The sequence below is a fragment of the Tauraco erythrolophus genome, chromosome 1 (genome assembly GCF_009769465.1).
Source record: "Tauraco erythrolophus isolate bTauEry1 chromosome 1, bTauEry1.pri, whole genome shotgun sequence".
In the NCBI taxonomy this organism is placed as follows: Eukaryota; Metazoa; Chordata; class Aves; order Musophagiformes; family Musophagidae; genus Tauraco; species Tauraco erythrolophus.
The window spans coordinates 39,141,976-39,165,854 of record NC_141465.1 but is presented as its reverse complement, the minus strand read 5'-3'; the positions used below and the strand labels follow the sequence as shown (position 1 = coordinate 39,165,854).

The window sequence follows — 23,879 nt, the reverse complement described above, 5'->3', positions numbered from 1 at the left end:
TTCTCTTTAAACACACGTGCTAGTTAAATTGACATGCTTTTAAAACTTGTGACAGAATGAAGAATTGTAACGAAAAGTGATGGCATTACATAAATGAACCTCCACCATATTTAGGGGAAAATTGTAAAAGTATTATTTCAGAAATAATTTTAACTGCAGTTAATTAATTGGATTAATTCCATCGTGCCTATCAATCTATTGTCAACTGCCAAAGTATATCATGATGGACAAATCAAGGTTTGTTAATAAAACCAGCTTATTCCTCCTGTGCCAAATAACACAACATCTATGGTAATTCTTGCAGAATTCTAATGAAAAAAGAAGCCAGGAGGCAGTTAATTATATTTACAAAGACTACACAAATCAGCAATTGTGAGCAGAATAACGAAAAAGAGTTTTCAGTTCTGTATTTATGCGTGCTATAAAAAGAAGGGAGGAGAGACTGCATCTAAAGTATGGGATCTTTAGTGTTTCCAAGTCCTAAGCTGGTGGATTCACCTCAATAATATCCCATCCATGTTTTAGGATGAGACCAGATATATCCCTTTCCCTCTATCCAAAACCCCTTAGGAAAGTAGGCAGTGGTGGGAGCTTTAGTTTGCTGCTCCAGAAGTCCCGAGCCAGCAAGATCAGTGTTAAGACTGTGGAGCCTACCAGAAAGCATACGCTCTTTGTGCTAAAGTCCCAGTTAAAGGTAGTCCATTTGAAGCATTTTGGATGTCATCCCAAAGAAGAATCTCTTTCAACCTTTCCCCAAATGTTACAAGCAAGAATTTAGTCATGTTTTTCTTCCATTCCTCAAACCTACAAACATGGAATTCTTACTACTGTTCTTTTTTTTTTGCAACTTCACACTATTTAAACTAATTAAGAATTCATTTCATATTAGAAAGAGCTGAAGATCTACAACATGTTAAATAGTTTTACCATTCTAACCATCTAGGACTGCAAGTACCTTTTCCCACTAAAAAATAATTAAAAAAATCAATCCTTTATCTTCTTCTTGAACAAAACCACATTATGTTAGACATGAACAGGAACAAACAAGAGAAATGATACATATTAATGCCTTCATCACAAACTAGAAGCATGGAGAAGATGTGTCTCAGTCTACATGGAGGTAACTAATGATTGTAGGGTTTTCAAATGAGAAAGAAAAATGATTAATTTTTTAATATACACAAGATATGAGGAATACAGGGCACATTTAGAGACTGAACTTTAATGTTTCTGTGTTACTAGCTACTAAAGAAAAGGAGTATTTGAAAGGAAATAGTAAGAAGCAAATCAAGAGGCATTGTCACTTGACAGGTTACTTACATGCACAGAGGCCATTGGGAGTAAGACAGCATGAAAAATGTACAGGGGTCATTGAGATATGGCTCATAATATATTAGTAAAATAAAAAGTATATGCACGAAATAAACTTTACCATGCAATAGTCTAAACACAAGGCAAATAAATCACATTAAGAAATGATAAACATATTTTGTAAAAGCTTGGCAATTTTCTACATTATGCATAATACGAAGTCATAGTTCTAGTACGTTCCAAAGAGTGTTCTTTAATGAAGTCCTGCAATAACGTTTCAGTAAAATAAATAAAAAATATATCTAGATATCACTGCAGTATATGTCTAGAGCATTTATAAAAATGTCAGTGAACCTAATAATGAAAAATATTTAATTTTCTCCTTGGGCTTTGGTTTAAAACTGACTTTACAATGATAAGACGTACGATGATGAAATTGTCTCTTGAAGGACACAATACACAGTTTTCTTACAAGAAAAACTGGATGATATTTTTCTTGTAAAGGAGAATATATTTGCTTTCAGTTATGAAAAGTAACTCAAATATTCTCCTCTTTACTTCACAAGCTACGTTTCATTTGCAGAATAATTTCATTTCTAGTTCCAGAAATATCCCAATATATCACACCAAAATCTTAGCTCTCAATTCATTGGCTAGCCACACAAATCTTAGTTGACTATGAAGTATTTCACCAGGTCATTTGACAGTACCCCAGTTCAGTCTCATCCCTAAGACAAAAATAACAAGGAAGTCCAAATAGATTACGTACTGCTAAATGATTTGTTGAATTTTATACTAAGATATAAGAGGAATAAATTCTACTTTCTTGTAAGAGCAACATTTTGACATCTGGATTAGACTTCTCAGTTTCAAATTAATTATACTTATTTTGGATCCAACAGAAGAGAAGAGCTGTTTTTTATTCTGAGACAGATGCACTGAAAGCTTGCAAAAGCCAGTGTTGCCATATTTCTGACTAACAATACCAGACATGAAAGAGTAGTTCAGAGGAGGTAAATTCTGTACCACCTTAGTTAAACTTAACACATTCAAGCGATCACCGTAACATTTCAGTGAATCTCTTTACATGCTACATTTGGCATCATACCCTGAAATACCAGTGGCATCACCTTTAATACCTCAAGGACACTAAGATCAATAAACATTTCTAAGAGAAATCTTGATTCCAGTCTGCACTTTCATTAACTTTTTGACTTCTTAGGGAGAAAGGAAGTGTCAGATGGTATTCTGAAAATAATATTTTCTTTTATGGTAATTTTGATAATTTTTCATGTCCATGTTTCTAATTTTTGGCAAACACTGTGTTCTGATGTAAAGTGACTAATAGCACTGACAGTGGCAGGCACTAAGGCAAGCACTGTGCAACGCAAAGTGCTGTCAATCTTCTCCAAAACGTCCCCCCTTATCAAGACAGGAAAGTCTAGATTACCTTCCTTTCAGGCATTTAATTGATACAAAGTCTTTGAGCTAGTGTTGCTCCTAAAGTATTGCCTGCTCCTTCTCCTTCCCTGGCCATCCGCTTTCCTTTGCTTATTCTTTTGTAGCATGCCATGCTTAGTCACACGGACATTATTAACTATGTAGTTGCACTGTGAACTGTATCTGCCCCAAAGAAAAAGAATCAGTGCTTTTTGTCGAGTTGTTCTCAGTTAATCCAGTTAGCAGCATGGCCATGCAAAGTTATAGTGCCACAACTGAAGGGAGCAGGCAATGCTGTGGGAACGTATGCTGGGAGCAATTGATAATACTTTAAAACCAGTATTGTCAAAGACTTTAGGTCATAAAATCCAGTTTATTCTCAACAGTTTTTGTTAAGGTTGTAATTAATAAAAGACGGTTTAGTGCTACTGCAATGAAGTGGAAATATTAAAACAACCAGTTGTTTACTACTAAAACTAATCAATTTTGCTCAAGAAGGCGTCTCTTACTCTACACTTTCACTTTCACAATTTTCTAAAACAATTCAATTTTTCAGCAGTCTAAACAGAAAATCAAAACTTAGGATTCAGGCAGAAATCACTGCAAGGAGGATAAACTTCCACAGTTTGTGCTATTTGGTAACTGTAAATAGCACACTGACTACGCAATGGCTCTTATTCCACTTCCAGCTGTAACGCTTCAAGAAAAACGCCCTTTCATGATGTTTTCACATACATAATCCATAACTATAAACACATATTAACAAGGATGCTGCTAAAAAGTCTTCTGTAGAGCACAGTACAGTCATATAGATTGCAAAATTAATATTCTGTTCGTTTCTAGTGCTCCTTTAAACACAAAAACCAAAACAATGTAAGCCTATATTAGGATATATTATGATTCATTTATTTTCTTGCAGCTTGCTTCTCACTAAGCTATATGTTTAAATAGCAAAGAACAAGCAGAGTAATGTTGACATAATTAGAATTTTACTTGTATTTTCCTAAGTAACTCACTATGTTTATGTAACAGTGCCAGCTGAACAATTAATGGCACAGTCTACATTGTAAATAAGTTACCTTGTTAAAGATACTTGCATTTTTTTTTTCATACCTGCATTGTGCTTTGCCAAATATTTGTCTTTGTACTGTTTTTTTTTCTTTCCAAACCAAGTACAGCTGGCCTGTTGTTCCTGTTTGGTCTTCTCCATGGCAATACAAGCAACTCGCCTGGCATAGGGAAGAGAAAAATTTCTTTTTGTTGTTATCAACATATTTTTAAAAAGCCACACAGAATGAATTAGAAAAGTAAGACTTTTTAATAGTACAAGAGTACAGTAAAACTTTTCAAAACCTTTTATTGGACGACTTAAAAGCACTTATATACAAAGGTATTTTGATATAAAGAATATCTTCTTAGTGGTAGATTACTAAAGCTCACAGATCAAGTGAGCATGGGAGGAAGGGTACTAAAATGGCTGTAGACCACTTTGCAGCAGATTAGACTGGAAGAATATGAGGTCTGAAAAGACCACTATGATCTAAATTACTTCAGACCAAGTCGTGTTGTGTTTTGGAATCGCTTTGAGGTCAATCTTTAGGATGAAGTATTGCAAGTGTTCCTGTTGCAATGTGTAACAGCGTCTCCCTTATGGCAGGGCTTGCAAGGGAGCTCTTGAGATGGCATTAAATGTCTTGTCTATCTCTGTTTCTCTTCTAGCAAAATCTCCCGTAGCCAGTCCAGCTGGCACAGATGCTGTTAAAGCCTTTACGGCACTCTTTTACGTAGCAAATCTTGTATGAAATATTTTTGGCTCAATTACTCACATTGATAAACTGTCTTGAGTTATGGCTGTAAGCTTCATGGCCCAGGACGTTCTTGCCAGAGTTTGTGCTTAAACATTTAAAATATTTACTAAATGGCTTGCTGCAAGAGGTTGTTTAAAAGCTCTGCATTGCTTTTGTGGTACTCAGTGCCACATCTGTTCATTGGATCTCTCATTCAGAAGTCTTTACACTCTGATTTCTTTCCACTATTTGACATTCACACGAAAAGTGAACAGGAGAGAAAACCCCAAAACTGTCTCAATAACCCTTGTGCTTGATGTCTTGCTAACACTTTATTCCTGCAGAACTTGTATTTAAGCAGTACTAATGAAAACACTGGTCAGAATCTAAAAGAGAAATTAATTTGACCCTCTTACACAAACAATTTGTATGTAGTCTTCAATCCTAGTTTCCTATAGTATATCGGAAAGCATTAACAATGTTTATTAACACCTGTGTTTATTTTTCTAATGTAGCCACTTATATGATATTGCATGCAACCCTTACTGCTATGCACATATGAGAAAAAAAGTAATCAATGCCACACAAACTGAGGCAATATATAGACTTCTTTTTTAAAAAATAAAAAAATACACAAAAACTAGCAATACAAAAATGAAAAGCATGAAAGACAGAAGTATAAGCAAAGTTAAATTCATTTTTATAGAAAACTTAAGTCATACCATTCCTGAAGTTCAGGAGAAGGAATAAGACCTGCAGTACCATTTTTGGAGTTCTCAAGTTTACCCTGCCACCAGTTGTGATCATCTTTGCTAATTATTTGGATAATATCACCAACTCGGAATCTGATGCCAGCTTCTTTGCAAGGAATGAGGTCATCCTTTGCTGGATCATATTCAAATTGTGCTCTTACATATATCTATAAAAAAGAGTTTATAAAAGACACTGCGATATTATTACTGGTACAGTATTCAGAGTAACAGGTGAAAATTTCATCTGTGCATGTAGCTACACATACTGTTTGCAACAAGCAAAGGAAGAAACAGAATGGCAAAAGCACAAGTGATAGCTGAAAATGAAACTGAAAAATGCCAAACAACCCCAGCAAACAATGGAGACATACGATGTTATTTTGAAAGCTCATGTCTTCTACATACTGTAAAACCTGAACAGCAAAAATGAACACATGGAACAAACTGATAGAGTCCCTCAAATCAATATTAACTATCATGAATCATTACAGACTAAAAGGCAGCAGCTTACAACTTGAACTGTACTGTACCTTCCAAATAAAGTTCCACGATATGTTTTAAAGATTTGTATGACAGGAAATTTTATTGGACAGTATAAAGCACTTAAGCCACATTACTGATCTTCAGTATTTAAACTGAAAATTTGGTACCTTTTTTTTTTTAATAGATTAAATAGGAAGTCCTGTGTTACATCTATTGCATATAGTTACTGGGGAGGAATCTGGGAATACTCTGCATGGATTTTTCAGTATAAGTCTATTCCTGCATAGATGAAAACTAACAATTTGAGTAAGTTATTCTCTAAGCCACCTTAACAGAAAGAATTCAGATTCTGACTTCACAATTTAAAATAGTACACCAATCCTGGCTTTGTGAGTTAATGAGGTCTCAACCTTAGAAAATAAAAGTAAAAGTGATCTCTAATTTTGGCTGCTAATTACAGCCCTGATACATCCAAGGACTTTAAAATTGGAATTAAATGTCATGTCCAAGATGGGTAATTTCTACAGGTTATGAACTTCAAACACCCTATAGCATCTCAGACAGACAGGTATATTCTACTGTTGATTTGACTGGATTTTTTTTTTCTAAATTACATTGCAAAGTAATATCCTTCCCTTAAACTGTAACAAACACTTTTCAATTTTGCTCAAATTCTGCTTCAAAAATAGCTGTAACTATGCAGTGTTAGCACTATTCATGGCACTTAAAAAGTTCATTTCTATAGTAATCCAATCTGCAACCCAACATGTGAATAATTTAACTTAAAATGGCTAATCACTACTACCTTGTACCTGATGCATTTTTATCTGTTTATAGTGAGGGCATCAGATGTTAACAACAATATAGAACTCAACTTTTAACATACTAAATCTAACCCTTGTTCAGCTGTGCATTGAGTGTGTGAGCTCAGACAAGTAATCCAACCTCTTTTAATCACCTGAAAACCAGCATATTTTGAAACCAGCTGTTTATTTAGTAATTGTCTTTCTGTGAAGTAATCAGTACTGAACCAATCCCTTATTTCCCCTCAACGTGATCTAATATAGGTCCAGAAACAGCCGTATTTTTACCATCTAGAAACTTCCTTGTTTTTCAGGTCCCTGCTCCAGTTTGAGCCATTATCCACCATACATTGTCTGTTCATGGAATGTTAAGACTTCCTTACAGATAGAAATATATCTGTTATCCAAGCCCTTACTGTCTTCAAGGATGACAAGCTAACAGAAAAATACCCTGGTTCAATGGGAGAAGTCTTGAAAAAAACCTGGCAACTATAAATGGTGTGAGTATGAGGAACACCATTATTCTGACATTGCCTTGAACAAAGTCTCCTCTCTTGGGAAAAATACCCTATGAGAGCCAAATGAAAACCTAACCCAACAGCTTGGAAGGTCTTTCATGGAGCCTTTCTAGGACTACCTTCAGGCAGCTGCAAACTTCAGAAGACAACAGAAAGTTGCAAGAACCATATAGCTGTAAGCTTTAAAAATGGGAAATGAAGTGAGAGCAATCCATTCTTGTAACGGATATTCCAGCCAACTTAACCAGACAGTAGTATAAAAAGATTTTCAAAGACAACAGATCATGGGGTTCATTGTCTCTTTTGAATGGAATTGCAAGAGTTTTTAATAAAACCCTTGGTAGAGAAAAAAGTTGAGTCCACCATTGAAGATTCAGAGGCAGATTCCGGAAGGGCTATATACAAATGGAGCAGTTACTGAAGATGAATCACCAATCATTTGATGGTATGTGTTGATTTGGAGGCTGCAGTAAAAAATATAAATTCTTAAAAATTGCAAAGGGAATCACAGAGAATCCTTTGCAGAGCCCTTGAGGGTTTTCCTGGAACTCTCTGGAGGGGAAGATCTTTCTTTGGTCCATGACGATGTGTACTACCATCAGGCCAAGGTAACAAAGTTAAGCAAGGTTACTGAATCTGGGCCTTAGGACTGATAATTTAAGAGGCTATCTTCAGACTTATCAATCCTTAATAGAAACTGTCTTTAATGTTTTTCTTTGAAAAGCTTTGTTAATGTCAATAATTAGTTATAGATCAAATCAAGCTTTAGAATTTTTGTCAGTAAAATGTTTTAGATTATTAGACACTTGCCCTACTAGTCTTCATTTCAGCTAAAATATAAATTTGAGCTTTCCTCTAAGATGAAAATCTGCACAGATCACAGCACAACAGTAAATCTATTAGTACATTCTGAACTAAAATAACATCTGCAGTTAAATTTACAATGACTTTGTAACTCTCACACATATGGACACATGAAAGAAAAATGCTATTTTGAATTAGTCACAAACAAATGAGTTAAAAAGAAAAATGAAAAAAATGGAACAAATTTTCCAAGCTTATATGTTTTAGTCCAGCACATACACAATATGAGGGGGAAAAAGATAAGCAGGGGTGTTCACTAGCAGCTAAGTTTAAAAAAATTCCCATGGAGGATATCTATTCACCTGTCTTCCTTTTGGTTGTGTTGTCGATGGCAAGTCCTGCAGAATAAAGTCAACCCAGGAGAAGAAATTTTCATTTTACTTTTTAAGGGTATACAACACCATTTGTTAGTGATTCATAGTACATGACAGTAAAACGGTAAGTCAGACAAAAGTATAAAGCATTGACCCATGTTTAGAAGTATTTTTTTTCTTAAAGAAAAATCAAACCCAGGCTGTTTAGCAGCAAGCTGAAGAAAGCAGGTAAAAAGTTTAAGCAGATAGAGAATGTGCTTTTTAATAAATAATTCAGCATCTTCAACACAAAAGCACTGTCAAGTGAAAGAGGCTCTTTATGTGAATGCCTTTTCCACTTAATAGTCTTGTTTTCAAAGAGAAGGATGGCTATTATAAATACTAAAACTTTTATTATTAAAAATATATGATATGATTAATTATGCTGATGGAATAAGATTATAACTAGTAATCCTGTTACAAATTCAATTCAATTCACAAAAATTTCTTAAGTTTTTCATCCACATGATTATTTTTCATTGTATTAATTAATAAGGACTTTACCTTGTGGCAAATAATTTCTAAGTTGTAGGTTTTTTAATAGTTAAAGAAGTAAAGGAGTAGTTACTCAGTTTTTCTTTTTTTTGTTTGTTTGTTTTGTTTGTTTTTTTTAGCTAGTCCCATGAACTCATGATATTGACAGCACTTTTACTGAAGGAACTTGCGTGCACAGTTACTACATTGGTCCAAACAATGACAAATGATGAACAACACAAATTTTAACATTAATATACTTTAGCAAAACAGGAGATCAACAGCACCTTTCTACCTGAATACATAAGAAACAGAAGTACTTTGTGTTAAAGATGTGATGATAATAGCTTGGTTTGTAGTGCAGTTTAAAGCCACTTCCTTTTGCTTTTCATATCCAGGCAAGGCTCATATTTCACAAGGTATGTGCACGTACCACAACAGCAGAGGGCACACCAATTCGTTAACTCAGATAGCGGAAACCAGTACACGTTCCAGAGGTCTCTCAAAACACAAAACTCAAAATAATGTCTTGAAATACCAACTGCACAGTTATTCTTTCTTCAAACACTGCTTCCAACGTTCAGGATGGAAATAAAACGTCCACTTTAAACCTTTGCTTAGTTTTGAGGAAACTGCTAACAATGACTGAAGGATGATTGAAGTGTCACGTTACAGTTATTAACATTTAATTCATTATTCGGCCTTTAATGAAAATATGTTGGAAAAAACCCTTAAAAAAGAAAATGGGGAGTTACATACGTAATAACCTTGGTTCTATAAGCAGGACAAAATTTTCCACTGACCACACGATAAGTATAACGGTAATGGCAGATGAGCACCAACAAAACTTTCACACTTTCTCTGTGTGGAACTGGAAATCTTACCGAAACAGAATTGTTAGTGCTGCTATGACCATTAGCTGGGGACTGTCTGGATGTAGAGGGGGAATCTCTCTGAAATAAGACACAAGGTTCATTAACAACACAACACTATCACAGGAACACAGATATATTTAAAAGAACAGTTACATCCACAGCCTTATAACCATGTGCTTAGCTGCTTCATCTGTGAAAGTTTTCACACTACGAACTCCATAAATCCAAAAAGTTTTTCTATAGTTTAAGATTCAGGTTTGACATTTTGATGTGTCCTAAGTAATAACTATTTTTATATTGCCTTAGCAATCAAACAGCTTTTTAAGTATGGAGTATCTGGGACCTCTTAGATTTCATGTGGCTGACAATGCTAAAGGCCATTAGTCATACTGGTATCTTTGTTAAAGGTAATTACCTGAAAATTATATGCTGAATAATACTTTGAATAGAATGAGGCACATATTCCATTTTAAAGATGCTTCTAAATCTTTTTTTCAGCTATGTGGTGGTGGTCAGTGTTGATTAGTTTCTACTCTACGAGAGCATCTCTATGCAGTGGCTCCAAGACACTGAAGCTAACACATGAGAAGGAAGTTGGATACTCTCTTCTCCCTCCTCATCCATTTTACAGCATACTGAGGTTTTTTTTCCTCCAACATTCATTATTATGGGCTTAAAAACATTGAACTTTCCCAAAATATATCACTTTAAAAAAGCCACCTCTCAACTCAGACTAACAGTGTGGTGCTACGTTTCGGTAAGGAGATACTAGACGCAGGATATATACTGGGAAATTCTACAGAAAGGATAACAGGAATTTCTGCCTAGGTCTTGCACAGGCAAGGAAGTTGAATGTAGAGTAATCTTCTTCACATGCCATTTTGATTGTAGAGTACTTAATTCCTTAAGATCAGATAATTAAGCCACGTCTTCAGGAAATAAAATTATTCATTTGTACATAAAAAAAAAAATCTCCTTTACTCCCAAAGGAATTTTGGAATAAAATACTCCATGTCCAAGGTCAATTTAGGAATGTCTGGAGATTCTACATCAAGGATAGCAGAAAAAAGGGCTAAAAGAGTTTTCAAAGAAAACGAAGTTATCCCTGTCACATTTTGTCAGCACAAGTGCCCTTTGTGAACAAATTAAAAACAAGAATTTGGAGCTAAATAAAGCATCCAGAAAAGTTAAAATGACAGATAATGCTTTATCACTCTTGCTGCCTGTATGCTTGATGTGCAACAAACTCATTTTGAACTTCTGAGCACTCTTTGTGGACTCACACAAAGTTCCATATATAGCTTGCTTTTATTTTAAAAACAGTTGAGGACAGATCTGACATTATTATGGCTGTAAAATCGTTGTGGTTCAAAGTATGTAGGTCTGTATATTTCTGCTACATGCATAAGAACAAAATGCTCATTTGGCTCCAACAGTTATTTACAACATGTAATGGACTGGGGGAAGTCAGCTCTAATTCTATTTACAAAATCACTCCAGTATAATGAGTTTAAAATGTCCAAATGACGCCAAATAAGCTATTCATTACTGCCAAAAAAAAAGAAAAAAAAAGCCTAAAGGAACCTTTTTTTTTTTTTTGGCGTATGGGACTATTAGCATCACCTTTATCGAACAGCAGCCAAGAGATATTTCTCTCCAAAAAAGCAATGACTTCCTTCTTTTATATAGAGATTTTCTGCTCGCTCTGCAATTTTGTCACTGCCAATTTCTCACTTTCAAGAAAGAAGTGAGAAATTAATTTTACTTTTGGTTTTTTAACCCTAGTTTGTTATGATCTGCTTAGTCAGTGACAGTTTTGTAAGGGAAAGCTTTGGAAAGTGATGCAAGCATGCAAGCAATTTGGAGAAAACCAAGTTTAGACTAACTTGGAGAATGCCACTACTTCCAGACTCTCTTGAAGTCTCTCCTCTCCCTTTGAAGGAAATTTCCTTGGTTTGAGAATGTTTTGATTTGTATTCCTTTAACAATTCTCAACAGAAGATAGCATACTACTGAAAGCAGATGTTTATTGTAACATACTGAGGAAAACACGCATTTTCAGTGCTATTGGTGATTTCAGTACTAACTGTAAGAAATTAATCTATCAAGTTAGTCGAGGCATATGTACAATTTTTAAATAATTAGACAGTTCAGCTACAATTTCAAAGGCATTTACACAGAATCACAGAATGTTCGGGATTGGAAGGGATCTCAAAGGATCATCTAGTCCAATCCCCCTGCCGGAGCAGGACCACCTAGATCAGATCATAAAAGAACGCGTCCAGGCGGGTTTTGAACATCTCCAGAGAAGGAGACTCCACAGCCTCTCTGGGCAGCCTGTTCCAGTGTTCTGTTACCCTTACTGGGAAGAAGTTCTTCCTCATGTTTAAGCGGAACCTCCTGTGTTCCAGCTTATATCCATTTCCCCTCGTCCTATCATTGGATGCCAGTGAGAAGAGCCTGGCTTCATCCTCATGGCAGTCACCCTTTACATATTTATAAACATTAATGAGGTAAATTTAGATTCTTAATTTCCTAGGGACTTGGTCTTTTTTGCAAAAAATATCAGACTCAAAAGTTAAGAGAAAAATTGTATTATGCACAGTCTAATCAGACAAAATAATGAGTAGAGAGATCCTTGTAGAATGCTAGGACTGCTTAGAACTGGTCTGGAAATCTTTGGTTGCAAGTTTGCTTCTCCAGTAAATCAGAAAAAGCCCTAGTTCTGGGGATAACAGCAGAAAAACACTTGGCGGATTCAACGATTCTGAATCATGTAGAAGTGCTATCATCGTATTTCAGTATAATTGACTATCTAGACTTCCCAATCTTGTCTAAGCCCTAGCCAAATAACAAAACAGCAGTCTTTTGGATCCTTGCTCTTCTGTTCAAGCACCACAGCTGAAGCCTTAGCGGAAACAATCACAATTATTTCCAGATGATGGCAAAACTAGTTTAGTGTTGATTCCTTGTTCTTAGGTGTGGACTATGAATGATAAATCAATGTCTTTGAGATGCAATCCTACAGCAGAAGTCAATTATGTCTACTAGATGTGGCCTGATCAAATTAGATACTGACAACAGCTAGATTAAAAGAAAAAAGAGAGACTTTCCAAAAACCTGCAAGTACATTTCGATTTTGGTCTTGCTCAAGGAACCTTTCTGGAAGCATTTGTAATACAAATGTAAAAAGGTTTAAGACTACAAAAAGTCTTACAGTCTGAGCACTAACAGAAACATTCCAAGGCTAAAGGAAAAAAACCATGATGATTACCCATTACATTTTAAAAATCTCATATATACTGAGGCTTTTCTTGTCAATGAAACAACTTAAGTGTTTCACTAAGACAATCAGAAACTTAAAAGGTGTTTTATAATAAAAGTTGTTTGTAAAAAAATCCCAAATAAAACAACAATAAAAAACCCCAAAAGGTACTTCCCTTATTGTTCCCACACATCTGACACTAAAAAAAGTTACTCAGGGTGTTCTGTCAGTATGAAGTAAGAATGCAAGCACAGTTAGAGCTTATTCAGTTGGAGAAAGTACTACCTGAAATGTATAAACAGCATACACAGTCACTAGCCGTAAGAAGAACGTGTTGCAATAATTACTTGAGTTCATATTTATGTAAGTAGGCAATTTCCTGGGTATCTGAACCAGTAAACATAACATCCTGGCCACTGTGTTATCTAGATATCTGAGTAAGTCAGGCCATTTGCCACACCAATGAATAAACAGGTCATCTCTCAGTAGATAAGCTGATCAAATTTTTATACAAGGGAATTCATAAGTATTATGTTTTCATGCAAAGTCTACTCCACGAAATAGAAGGCCTGGTAACTGAATGGAAAAGGTGGGTGCACTAAAAGCTAAAAACCCCTAAAACACTTAAAAATAGTTGGGATTTTGGAAACTGCCTAGTGACACTGAACTACCATTACATACTACAGGGACAAGACCTCCCTAAACATGCAAAAGTGGCATAATATTTAGAAAACATCACCATGACACTTAAATTCCCACAAAAGAAGAAAAACATAGCAAGTGAGATGCAAATCTCAGTTCTTTGAAAAAATACATTCGCCTCAAAAACACTCCCCCATACCTTTGTATATAAAGGCATATAGACTGATTGTATGTAACAGGCAGATCACCTCTGATTCTACTAACATTTAGGTTTTCTTAATCAAAATTAACAAGATATTTTGCAATCATATGACGTGACCATGATAGCAGTCTTAAAAAAAACGCCACAATTATTGATTCTGTTTTATATTCCTTTTCTGGTAAAACTACACTATGTGAGAACCAGTCCATGACTGAGAAGGAAACCAAACATACATTTATAGAAATATCTGAAATACTACCAAAAAATACCTTAACTAGTAAGATCATACTGGTGAAGACCAAACATCTCTGTGTTTATCCTGCTAGCACTAGAAGCAAGCTTTCTGTGTCTTAGTAATGCCGTTCAACATTCCTTTTTAGCCTCCATCAATGGTTAATAATTTGATTCATCATCTGAATCATAATCGTGAAAAATTCTGCAAAAGAAATTATTTCTGTACCAAAGGACTAGTGATGCTTTAACAGGATGACTTAAAAATGTTGGCTTTTTGTGTACACTCATAACAGCTGAAAAACTAGCCGAAGTTGTAGATGAGACCAAGCAGGTGGAATAGACTCAGAGGCATCTGAATAAATGAATGCTAAACGTGACAAAGTGTGATAAGGAGACATCCTTATTTTTTTTCCCCTCTGTCTTTGATCATACATTTCTAGTTTTGCTGTTTTTTTCCAAAGGAAGGTAAGAGTCCATTTTCCTCTTGTCTGTGAAATAAATAGTCATGAAGAACCTAAAGACACAAAGCTAAGGAAAAGAGTTGAACTGCTACTACTAAATTGACACTAGTATTAATTTAAAGCTGTATGCTGAACTTTTTTCTCCAAATAACCATCTTTCTAGCAGGCATAGCATTTTAGCAGTTTCTGTATTTTAATATTAGGAAGTGAGATATCTTTTATTATTCCTGCTATTTACAGCACAGAAGTCAATACACAAATTTGTCAGCACACTCTAGAATTTCTATTTTATTTTTTTTAAAGCCTTTGCATTTAATGAAAAACTATTGCTTTTGTATTTATACCTTTTAAGAAAATCAGCCTCATAGGTGAAAATTTGTCAAACCTTCTACCTCTAAAACCTTTTAGCTCTTGTTGCCTTCTATTAAAAGTACAGAAGGCAATCAAACAGCAGTAATTTTTTCTTTCAAACAGATTGTTTTGACAATCACAATAGCAGTTTCTGTGTGTTCTAGCATCTGCTGAGACACAAAACAATTACGGTGAAATTGCAGCTCTAATTAAGATAAGGTGCTTGACTTCAACAGGGATCGTGATTTCACTCTCGGAATTCTAATTTGGGAACTGTTTGTGCAGTTAAGCATGTGGCACAGAAAAACTGGCATCCTCTATATAGCGCATATGCCATCTGTATGCTTAAATTGGAACACTGTCTCCCAAGTAGCCATTTTCTAGAACTTAATTCCCTTCAGTTGCAATCTGGAACATAACTTTGTGAGCAGAAGGGAATTAAACGTTACTGTGCAAAAAAACGTAATTACAAGTTTCTAGTTCAACAAGAACTAACTCCAAATCTGTTTTACTTCTGTAATAACAAATAGAAATTTTTCATGGAAACATAATATTAAGCCACATGTAACTGTTACAGACAACCATAACAAATTTAACTCAACAGGGTTATACAGAAACAGATTCTTCAATTAACCCTTAACAGCCCAAAGCAGTAAATTAATGTTTAATGCCTAAAAACCAGGAGGATTGTTCCTCAGTTTAGGAACTTTAATAGACTTCCTGGAGAATGAGTTTAAATTGTAATTTTTTTAAAAGGGGCTTCCTAAATGTATGAGTTGAGGATCCCCTTCCCTATTTTTTTTTTTTTAAATAGGCTGTAAAGAGTTAGTTAAGGTGCTGATGAGATGAATATGAAGGCAGAGCTGAGTAGGTAGGTGGGACCTACTCGTGTTCCGTTATCTTTGTTGTAAAATTGGTGTGCGCGATCTAACAGGACAGGCAGAAACAATTTCCCAGAAAGCAGTAACATTCAGCCATCAGCAGGCAGTTAGTTACAGGACTGAGGAAGAAATAGGATGATTCATTAAATTCATTACCTCACAGGATGAAGATTGCGTACGATAACTTGGCACAATCTTAAAGGTGATACTTCCACGCATTTCCCTCTGCGAAAAGAGAAGCACTTCTTTAAAGATGAAAACACTGAAGATAAAATCTCCAAATCACTAATGCTTGAAAAGAAAGCATCATAGCTTGAGAGCAGCAGCATGCTTTCCTAAAGTAAATATTCAGAAATGTTAAAATGCTATGGCTAATTTACCATTTCACTTATAAGCAAACATTTAAGTTGACTCTCATTAATCTAAAAGAGAAACATACATTGTTAGTTTGTTCATCTGACCAATTTTTGAATGTCTAGAACCTACAGCTATATTTTAAGGTAACAGATTCAGGTATGTGTAGGATTCCTCCATGTCAATCTTTTCTTTGTAGCTAAATTCCTGTGATCCACAGAGTCTTTGCTACTAAAGTGACATTTTCTTCCCTGTCATCCTACATGTTAAACAGCAAAAGCATATTCACAGTTTCTGGAAAGCTGCATGTTACTGTAAAAAAGGTAGAAATGTAAGAAACAGTCTTCCATCAGAAGAGAACACAGAGTCTGCTAGTTTGCATTTACTATAGTATAAGAACATTCGTAACAAGTACTAACTGCAGAACAGTAGCAGATTGCAGCAACATATTTGCTCAGCCATATTTTCTTAAATAACAGTTTGAATATAAGTGCCACCACGCGGCTGACAACTGCAGGACTCGATATGGGCAGAAATGTAAGCAGATTGCTTCAAGTGTTCTTAGAGTTTCTTTGGCTGGCTTACTGTGAGTCGAAAAAATGCTATTTGCCTGGAGTCACTTAAGCTTGTCTATACGGTTCTGGACACAACAAAAGCATTAGTGATATCATTCAAGATCCCAAGTTTAGGATTGCATGCAGAAAAACTTGCAAGTGTTATGGAATATCAAACTGAATCTACCAGCAAGACCTCAGATGGAGTTTTCCTGCAAAAAGCCAGACTGTCAGAACTCAAAATATTTTTTTTTTCTTTGTAACAGCAATAACCATGAGCCACCATAGTTATAAATTGAAAGGTAGTTCCAGCTACCTTTAAGGAACACATTTTTCCCTCTGATGATAATAAAGTACTAGAATAGGTTGCTCAAAGAGGCATCTGTCCTCTCAAGTCTCTGTCCTTAAATATTTTTAAGGCTTAACTAGACAAAGTCCTGAGCAACCTGGGCTGAACTCAATGTTGATCCCACTTTGTGCAGGAGATTGGACTGGAAACCTCATGAGGTTACTTCCAACCTGGATGGTTCTGTGATGGTCTTTGTGTAGCAAGTATACCAATAGTCAAGAAAAGTTTCTTTTATCTCAAGAGTATACTCAGTGACTACACTTGGTACAGACTGAGAGATTTAAAATAAGGGCATGATGTTTATACAGTAACTTGAGTAATAGGAGGAAAACAGTATTTTTTCTCTTATGTTTACTAGAGACAAGAGGAGAAACTCCTGCATTTCAACAAAGGGAACTCAAAACATTAGAAAAAACTTTCTAAAATGTAGAAGTTATACACTAAAGTCAACTGCCCAAAGAGTCTGGGGAACGTCCATTACTCAAGTTTTTTTGAGAGCTGGTCAGACATACATATGCCAAGAATGGTTGGGTGTCAATGATCTTTCCCATAGGACTAAACGAAATAAATAAAAATGACACCTGGAGGTGCCTTCTACCATTCCTGGGTATAATGTGCGAAAAAGCCACCACTGAAAAACAGAGGAGAGCCTGTAGAAGGCTTTAACAGCTGAACACAGAAGACTGTTACATGCACATGCAGGCTATCAGGAATAGAAGAAAAAGAGGAAGTCACAATGCAATTACATAAAACTTTTGACAAAATAAGACAGGCACTGTTATAAAGAACATGAGAAAGATTTCAAGCACTTACAAGCATTTTTTGTAGTTGTTCTACAGTTTGATTTGCCACACTGATTCCATTTATTTCTCGAATTTCATCCCCTACATGTAGCGTACCTGCAGAGTTAACAAAACACACAATCACCTCAAACACGTTTTCACAAATTGAGATAACTGTAAGACAGTACTAATATTCATACAAAGGCATAAATATGAAGCAACATTAAAATAAGATTTGTGGCTAGATTCAGAAAAGGACTTTGGTAGCTATGTATTAGCTACCAAAGATTATGAATTTGTCTTTCAGAGTGCAGTTAATACACCAGCATGAGATGCCCCAGCACTCTATAAAGTACTTGGGGAGAACATCAGTCTCTTATAAGGACACTGCGAAAACCCACACATTGAAAAGAAAGTTACCTGCAACTAGTCAGCTGGAAACATTCAACAGAGATATTCAATTAGTATTTTATCAGATGACTATTTAATGCAGTTTGGCTTCCAGACATAGTCTTAATTTTATCTGTCAGACTGTTTTATTTTTTCATTTCTCTGATTTTGATTTGCCATAGTTACAGTATGCCTTTTCTGTATGTAAACTTGACTTCAGCTAGACTGTAATGATTGGTGTGACTACCTACAATGTCAGGTGATGAAACGAATATCTACTTACCCTAGGCAAGTCATTAACTGACCTGCTGAAGCCAGGATGCTAATGGCATGTTACAACACGGCTCTAAGACACTACAAAAGCTCATTAGGGAGGAAGCAGTGAATGAGTTAATTATCTTCAGGATTAGAAGCAACCCAGAAGGCTCTTTTTGGATGATAATTTCTGACTTCAGTAGCTCAAGCCCATCTAATTCTCCAGCAGTTCTCCAAAAAACTTCCATGGTTTATCATTAGTCAGATGATGTTTTTCATATACAATGAAATATGACAAGACCATTTACTTCACACACATTTCCTTCTGCTGCACGATTTAAATAATTTGTGCAAGTATCCTTTTCTAAATACTGTGCCTAATAATATAATTAATCTTACTTGGAAAACTAGCAACTGGCAAACATTTCCTAAACTAAAACATATCTATGGAAAATTACCCGAAAAAAGTCAATCAACCAGAATCCTGAAAAAATCCTTACAATTCTTTTACTGAATCAAAACAGCCTTTTTTCCAAAGAATACCATGCAAACAAAACTTTCAGCTGGACAAGCATATGAAAACCAAGCTGGGTGCCTGCAAAACAAAAGCACAGTCTGAACCAAACAGAAGAATCCTGAAAAGCTATTGCTATGATCATTGCTATGACTCCCTTTGGGATCTCTTCTGCGGAACGGCTCACTTGGCAGTGCTACAAGAGAGAGGCCAAAGTTTACAAAAACTTTCTGTACTCTTCAGGAGTAAGTCATAGAATCATAGAATGGCATAGGCTGGAAGGGACCTTAGAGATCATCTAATCCAACCTCCCTGTCATGGGCAGGGACGCCTCTCAACTAGATCAGGCTACTCAAGGCTCCATCCAACCTGGCCTTGAACACCTCCAGAGAGGGGGCATCCACAACTTCTCTGGGCAGTTTATTCCAAAGTCTTACCACCCTCGTACTGAAGAATTTCTTCCTAAGATCTAATCTAAATCTGTTCTCCTTCAACTTAAACCCATTTCCCCTTGTCCTGTCAGTGGACACTCTTGTAAACTGAAGTCCCTCCCCAGCCTTCCTGTAGGTTCCCTTCAGGTATTGGAAGGCAGCTATTAGGTCCCCCCGAAGTCTTCTCTTTTCAAGGCTGAACAATCCCAGCTCCCGCAACCTGTCCTCGTAGCAGAGGTGCTCCAGCCCCTGGATCATCTTTGTGGCCCTCCTCTGAACACACTCCAACAGATCTATGTCTCTCTTATGGTGGGGACACCAAAACTGGACACAGTATTTGAGGTGGGGTCTCACAAGAGCAGAGTAAAGGGGGAGAATCACCTCTCTTGACCTGCTGACCACGCTTCTCTTGATACATCCCAGGACGCGGTTGGCCGCCTGGGCTGCAGGAGCGCACTGCCGGCTCATGTTGAGCTTCTCATTTATAAACACCCCCAAATTCTTCTCTTCAGGGCTACTCAACCCACTCTGTGCCCAGTTTGTATTTGTGCCTAGGATTGGCCCGACCCAGGTGAAGGACCTTGCATTTTGACTTGTTGAAGCTCATGCAGTTAGCACTGGCCCATTTCTCAAGCCTATCAAGGTCCCTCTGGATGGCATCTCTTCCCTCAAGTGAGTCCACGGCACCGCACAACTTGGTGTCATTGGCAAACTTACTGAGGGTGCACTCAATGCCGTCATCTATGTCACTGACAAAGATGTTGAACAGCACTGGACCCAGAACAGACCCCTGAGGGACATCGCTTGACACTGGTCTCCACGTAGACATCGCACCATTGACCACAACTCTTTGAGTGCGACCATCCAGCCAGTTCTTTATCCACTGAGTGGTCCATCGGTCAAATTCGTGTCTCTCCATTTTAGAGACAAGGCTGTCATGTGGGACAGTGTCAAACGCCTTGCACAAGTCCAGGAAAATGACATCCGTTGCTTTACCCACGTCAACCAGCACTGTAGCTTTGTCGTAGAAGGCCACTAAATTAGTCAGGCACGACTTGCCCCTAGTGAAGCCATGTTGGCTGTCAACAACCACTTGATTATTTTTTTATGTGACTTAGTACAGCTGCCAGGAGAATCTGTTCCATGATTTTGCCTGGCACAGAGGTAAGGCTGACTGGTCTGTAGTTTCCCGGGTTGTCCTTGGTCCCTTTTTTAAAGATGGGGGTTATGTTCGCCCTTTTCCAATCTGTAGGAACCTCACCAGACTGCCAGGATCTCTCAAATATGATGGCTAGTGGCCTAGCAACTTCAGCCGCCAGTTCCTTCAGGACCCATGGATGTATCTCATCAGGTCTCATGGACTTGTGCACCTTCAGTTTCTCTAGGTGTTCCCAGACCTGATCTACTCCTACCCTGGGTGGTTCTTCACTCTCCCAGACCCAGCCAGCATCCTCTTGTGATTTGGGTGGTGCGGTTCGAGCGGTTGCCAGTGAAGACTGAGGCAAAAAAGTTGTTGAATATTTCAGCCTTCTCCTTGTCATCAGTAACCAGGTCACCTGTATCCTTCTGGAGAGGCCCCACATTCTCTCTCGTTTTCCTTTTTTCTCTCACATACCTATAAAATCCTTTTCTGTTATTTCTAATATCGCTGGCCAGATTAGACTCTGTCAGGGCCTTAGCTTTTCTAACCTGGTCTCTGAGTACACAAGCAACTTCCTTGTAATCATCCCAGGTTACCAGACCTGCTTCCATGCTTCGTGTATTCCCCTTTTGTATTTGATTTTAGCCAGGAGTTCTTTGTTTATCCATATAGGTCTCCTGGTGGTTTTGCCTGATTTCTTCCTTTTAGGGATGCAATGCCTTTGAACTTGGAGGAGATGATCCTTGAAAGTCAACCAGCAATTCCTTCAGCCACATTTAAATGCATCAAACAATTCTACAGGAGCTGATCTGCTGAGAGTGAAATTATAAAAAAGGACTCATCACAATTCTTCTTCAACTCTTCAGTGGAAAAATTATCACAATTATCAGTTTACTGAATGTGAATGCAACTGTCCTGCATCTGAATTTCAAATTAATCTAGTTCACATCTAGAATATTAATAACCAAATCTCTAGTGAAACACTTTGAAAGTTCAGTTTTGGCAGACTTTCTCAGGAAGGCATTCAATATCCAATTCTTAAAAAAATATTCTAAAAAAAATATGAGGCTCTGTGTTGACTGTATCATGTCAAAATTAAATTGTGTTTGAAGTAAGTGTAATTGCTATTAAACAATAATACTGAACCAGAAAGAGCATATGCCCTGGAACAGTATAGAGATTCTTAGGCATTATTCAAAATATAAATTTGATGGAATTAAATATTAGAATGAGAATTAGATTCCATAATATCCCTATATCAAATCATTTCAATAGTGCACTTAAATAAAATCCCATCTTCTGGAGCATTTCCCATTTCTGTTTACTGTGACAGAAATGAACATTGTTCTGTTCGTGCCTGGAATGGAGCAGTATACATAAAAGTTGGGAAAAACGCATGGACATTTAGCAGTAGATGGTCATTCTGTTTTGGGGGGTGGATGTATCAATAAACCATAAGAAGACATTTTCAATCTGAGGAAAGAGGCTTTTATTATTTGCAGAAACTTTCTACTCTTTATAAATACTCTTGTTGGAAAAGAGTATTCTTGACATCTTCGAATAATGAGTCTTCTGTACGATTTGTAGCTCCCATGATACCTATCTTAACCATATAATTTTGGTTGTTTTTTGTTCCTTTTCTATTGGCAGTGCAGTGTTTATTTAGAACTTAGGCTATTCAAGACTTACTGATGTATAATACATCTGTAATAACAAAGAATGGATGTAATTCTGGAGTAAATAATTTCCTTCTTTGACTTTGCAAGTCAGAGTGAAGACAGTTTTAGGAAGTGTGTACTCTTGATCAGCACACAAGTATGAGAAATCCTACCCTATTAGGAAGAAGAACGAATTCTTGGAGTCCCTATTTGGAAACATATTTTGTAGCCAAAAGAAAATTCTGTAGCTTGGAAAGTGAAAAGCTGTGAATCTATAAGCATATTTTCACCAAGTAATCACATATATTTTGTTAGAATTGGATAAATGTTATCAGTGGTATCAGTGTTTTAAAAACTGGTGTGTTTTACATTAGGTCACTTTGAGAATGTAGCATGGACAATGTACAACTGTTGTTTTTCTGGTGAGGTTAAATGGGCAGCAAATAAGTCCTCTCTCTTCTTTGGAAGTCTTTTTAAATGCCATATTGGGAAATTTTCTTAAATGCTTCTTAAGAATGAATTCACATTTAAGCATGTATGCCCCAAAACCAGTCAGCAGCAAAAACCCCATGGGTTAACAAACTGAGACCTGCTGAGAACTCAGGCTATACGCAGATCCTCTGAAAATAGTATTTACTGTATGAATAGCCTAAACAGAATCCACAGGTAAAAAGTGAATGGACAACTGAGCTAAGTTGAGCCACAGAAACAAAAGTGAAAGCCAAGACATAATTAAAAGCCTGAGATCTAAGACACGATTCATTTACTTACCCTAAAAAAAGCAGACAAGTCAACAAAGAGACAATTTTTAATGACTGAAACTGGTATTTCATTTTCAATGAGCTCGATCCTCTGGAAGGTGCAAGCAGATAGCATCTTCACAAGCCTATCTCCCTACTTCAGCTTCTCTGTAGTTGTCCTTCTTTATAAGGACAACTATAATCAGCAGGACTAGATACAGCTGGCATAGAGGTAGGAGGCAGACTTCACAGCAGCTACTATTTTGTGAACAGACACTGCGCAGTTTGTACTTAATATTGCTAGACCTGAAATTACATAGTTCCTGTAACCCTCCCAGTAGATCTATAATCTAGTAATTGCTGTTATTGCCTGGCAGTTTTCCACATAGCAAGAGGAGACAGTAGAAACAACATAAAAAACCCCCTGCAACAAATAAAAGCCACAGACCTTGTCAATAGGATTCAAAGACACATTCTGCTCAAGATCACTGTCAACTTACATTTGCATTGATCTGTTCAGTAAAAATATTCTAAATATAGGTATTTTAAATGAAGCAGTGAAGCTAAGAGTCATCTGGAGCACTAACAAAATTAGAAACATTAAAAAAAAAGATGACAATACTGCAGAAACAGTGAAGTATAGTTCGCTTTCAAACTAAACCTATGTGCAGAAGAGCTATGTTAGATGAAGCATACATGAAATGGGTTAAATTTCCCACATTTTTAGAAATAAAAGATACTGTATAATTAAAAAGAAAAGAATAGACTGGATAGAAATAGTTGGATTTTTTTATGTAGTTTTAACAGGTTTTAAAAGTTTTATTATCCCCATTATGGAACATAGTCATGTGAAACAATGCTTTGCAGAGGATCACCACTACATAAGCACAGTTGGATGAAAACCTTCTTTCTGTGAATCTTAGAGTCATCTCCTTTTAAAATTCACTTTCAGAAGCCAAATAAATTTCAATTTGGAGGCTCTTCTAAAGGAATATAGAAGTCTATATGAATCGCA

The 23,879-nt window shown here is 36.5% G+C and overlaps 1 protein-coding gene across 1 annotated transcript in view; it reads right to left on the bottom strand.

Moving 5' to 3' along the window:
* The window catches only part of CASK (calcium/calmodulin dependent serine protein kinase), a 239,321-nt gene that overhangs the window by 11,385 nt on the left and 204,057 nt on the right, over nt 1–23,879 (bottom strand). The window contains 6 exon segments of the mRNA XM_086608529.1: nt 3,865–3,980; nt 5,261–5,457; nt 8,261–8,296; nt 9,670–9,738; nt 15,853–15,921; nt 17,767–17,852. Coding sequence (XP_086464655.1) covers nt 3,865–3,980; nt 5,261–5,457; nt 8,261–8,296; nt 9,670–9,738; nt 15,853–15,921; nt 17,767–17,852 — 573 coding nt within the window.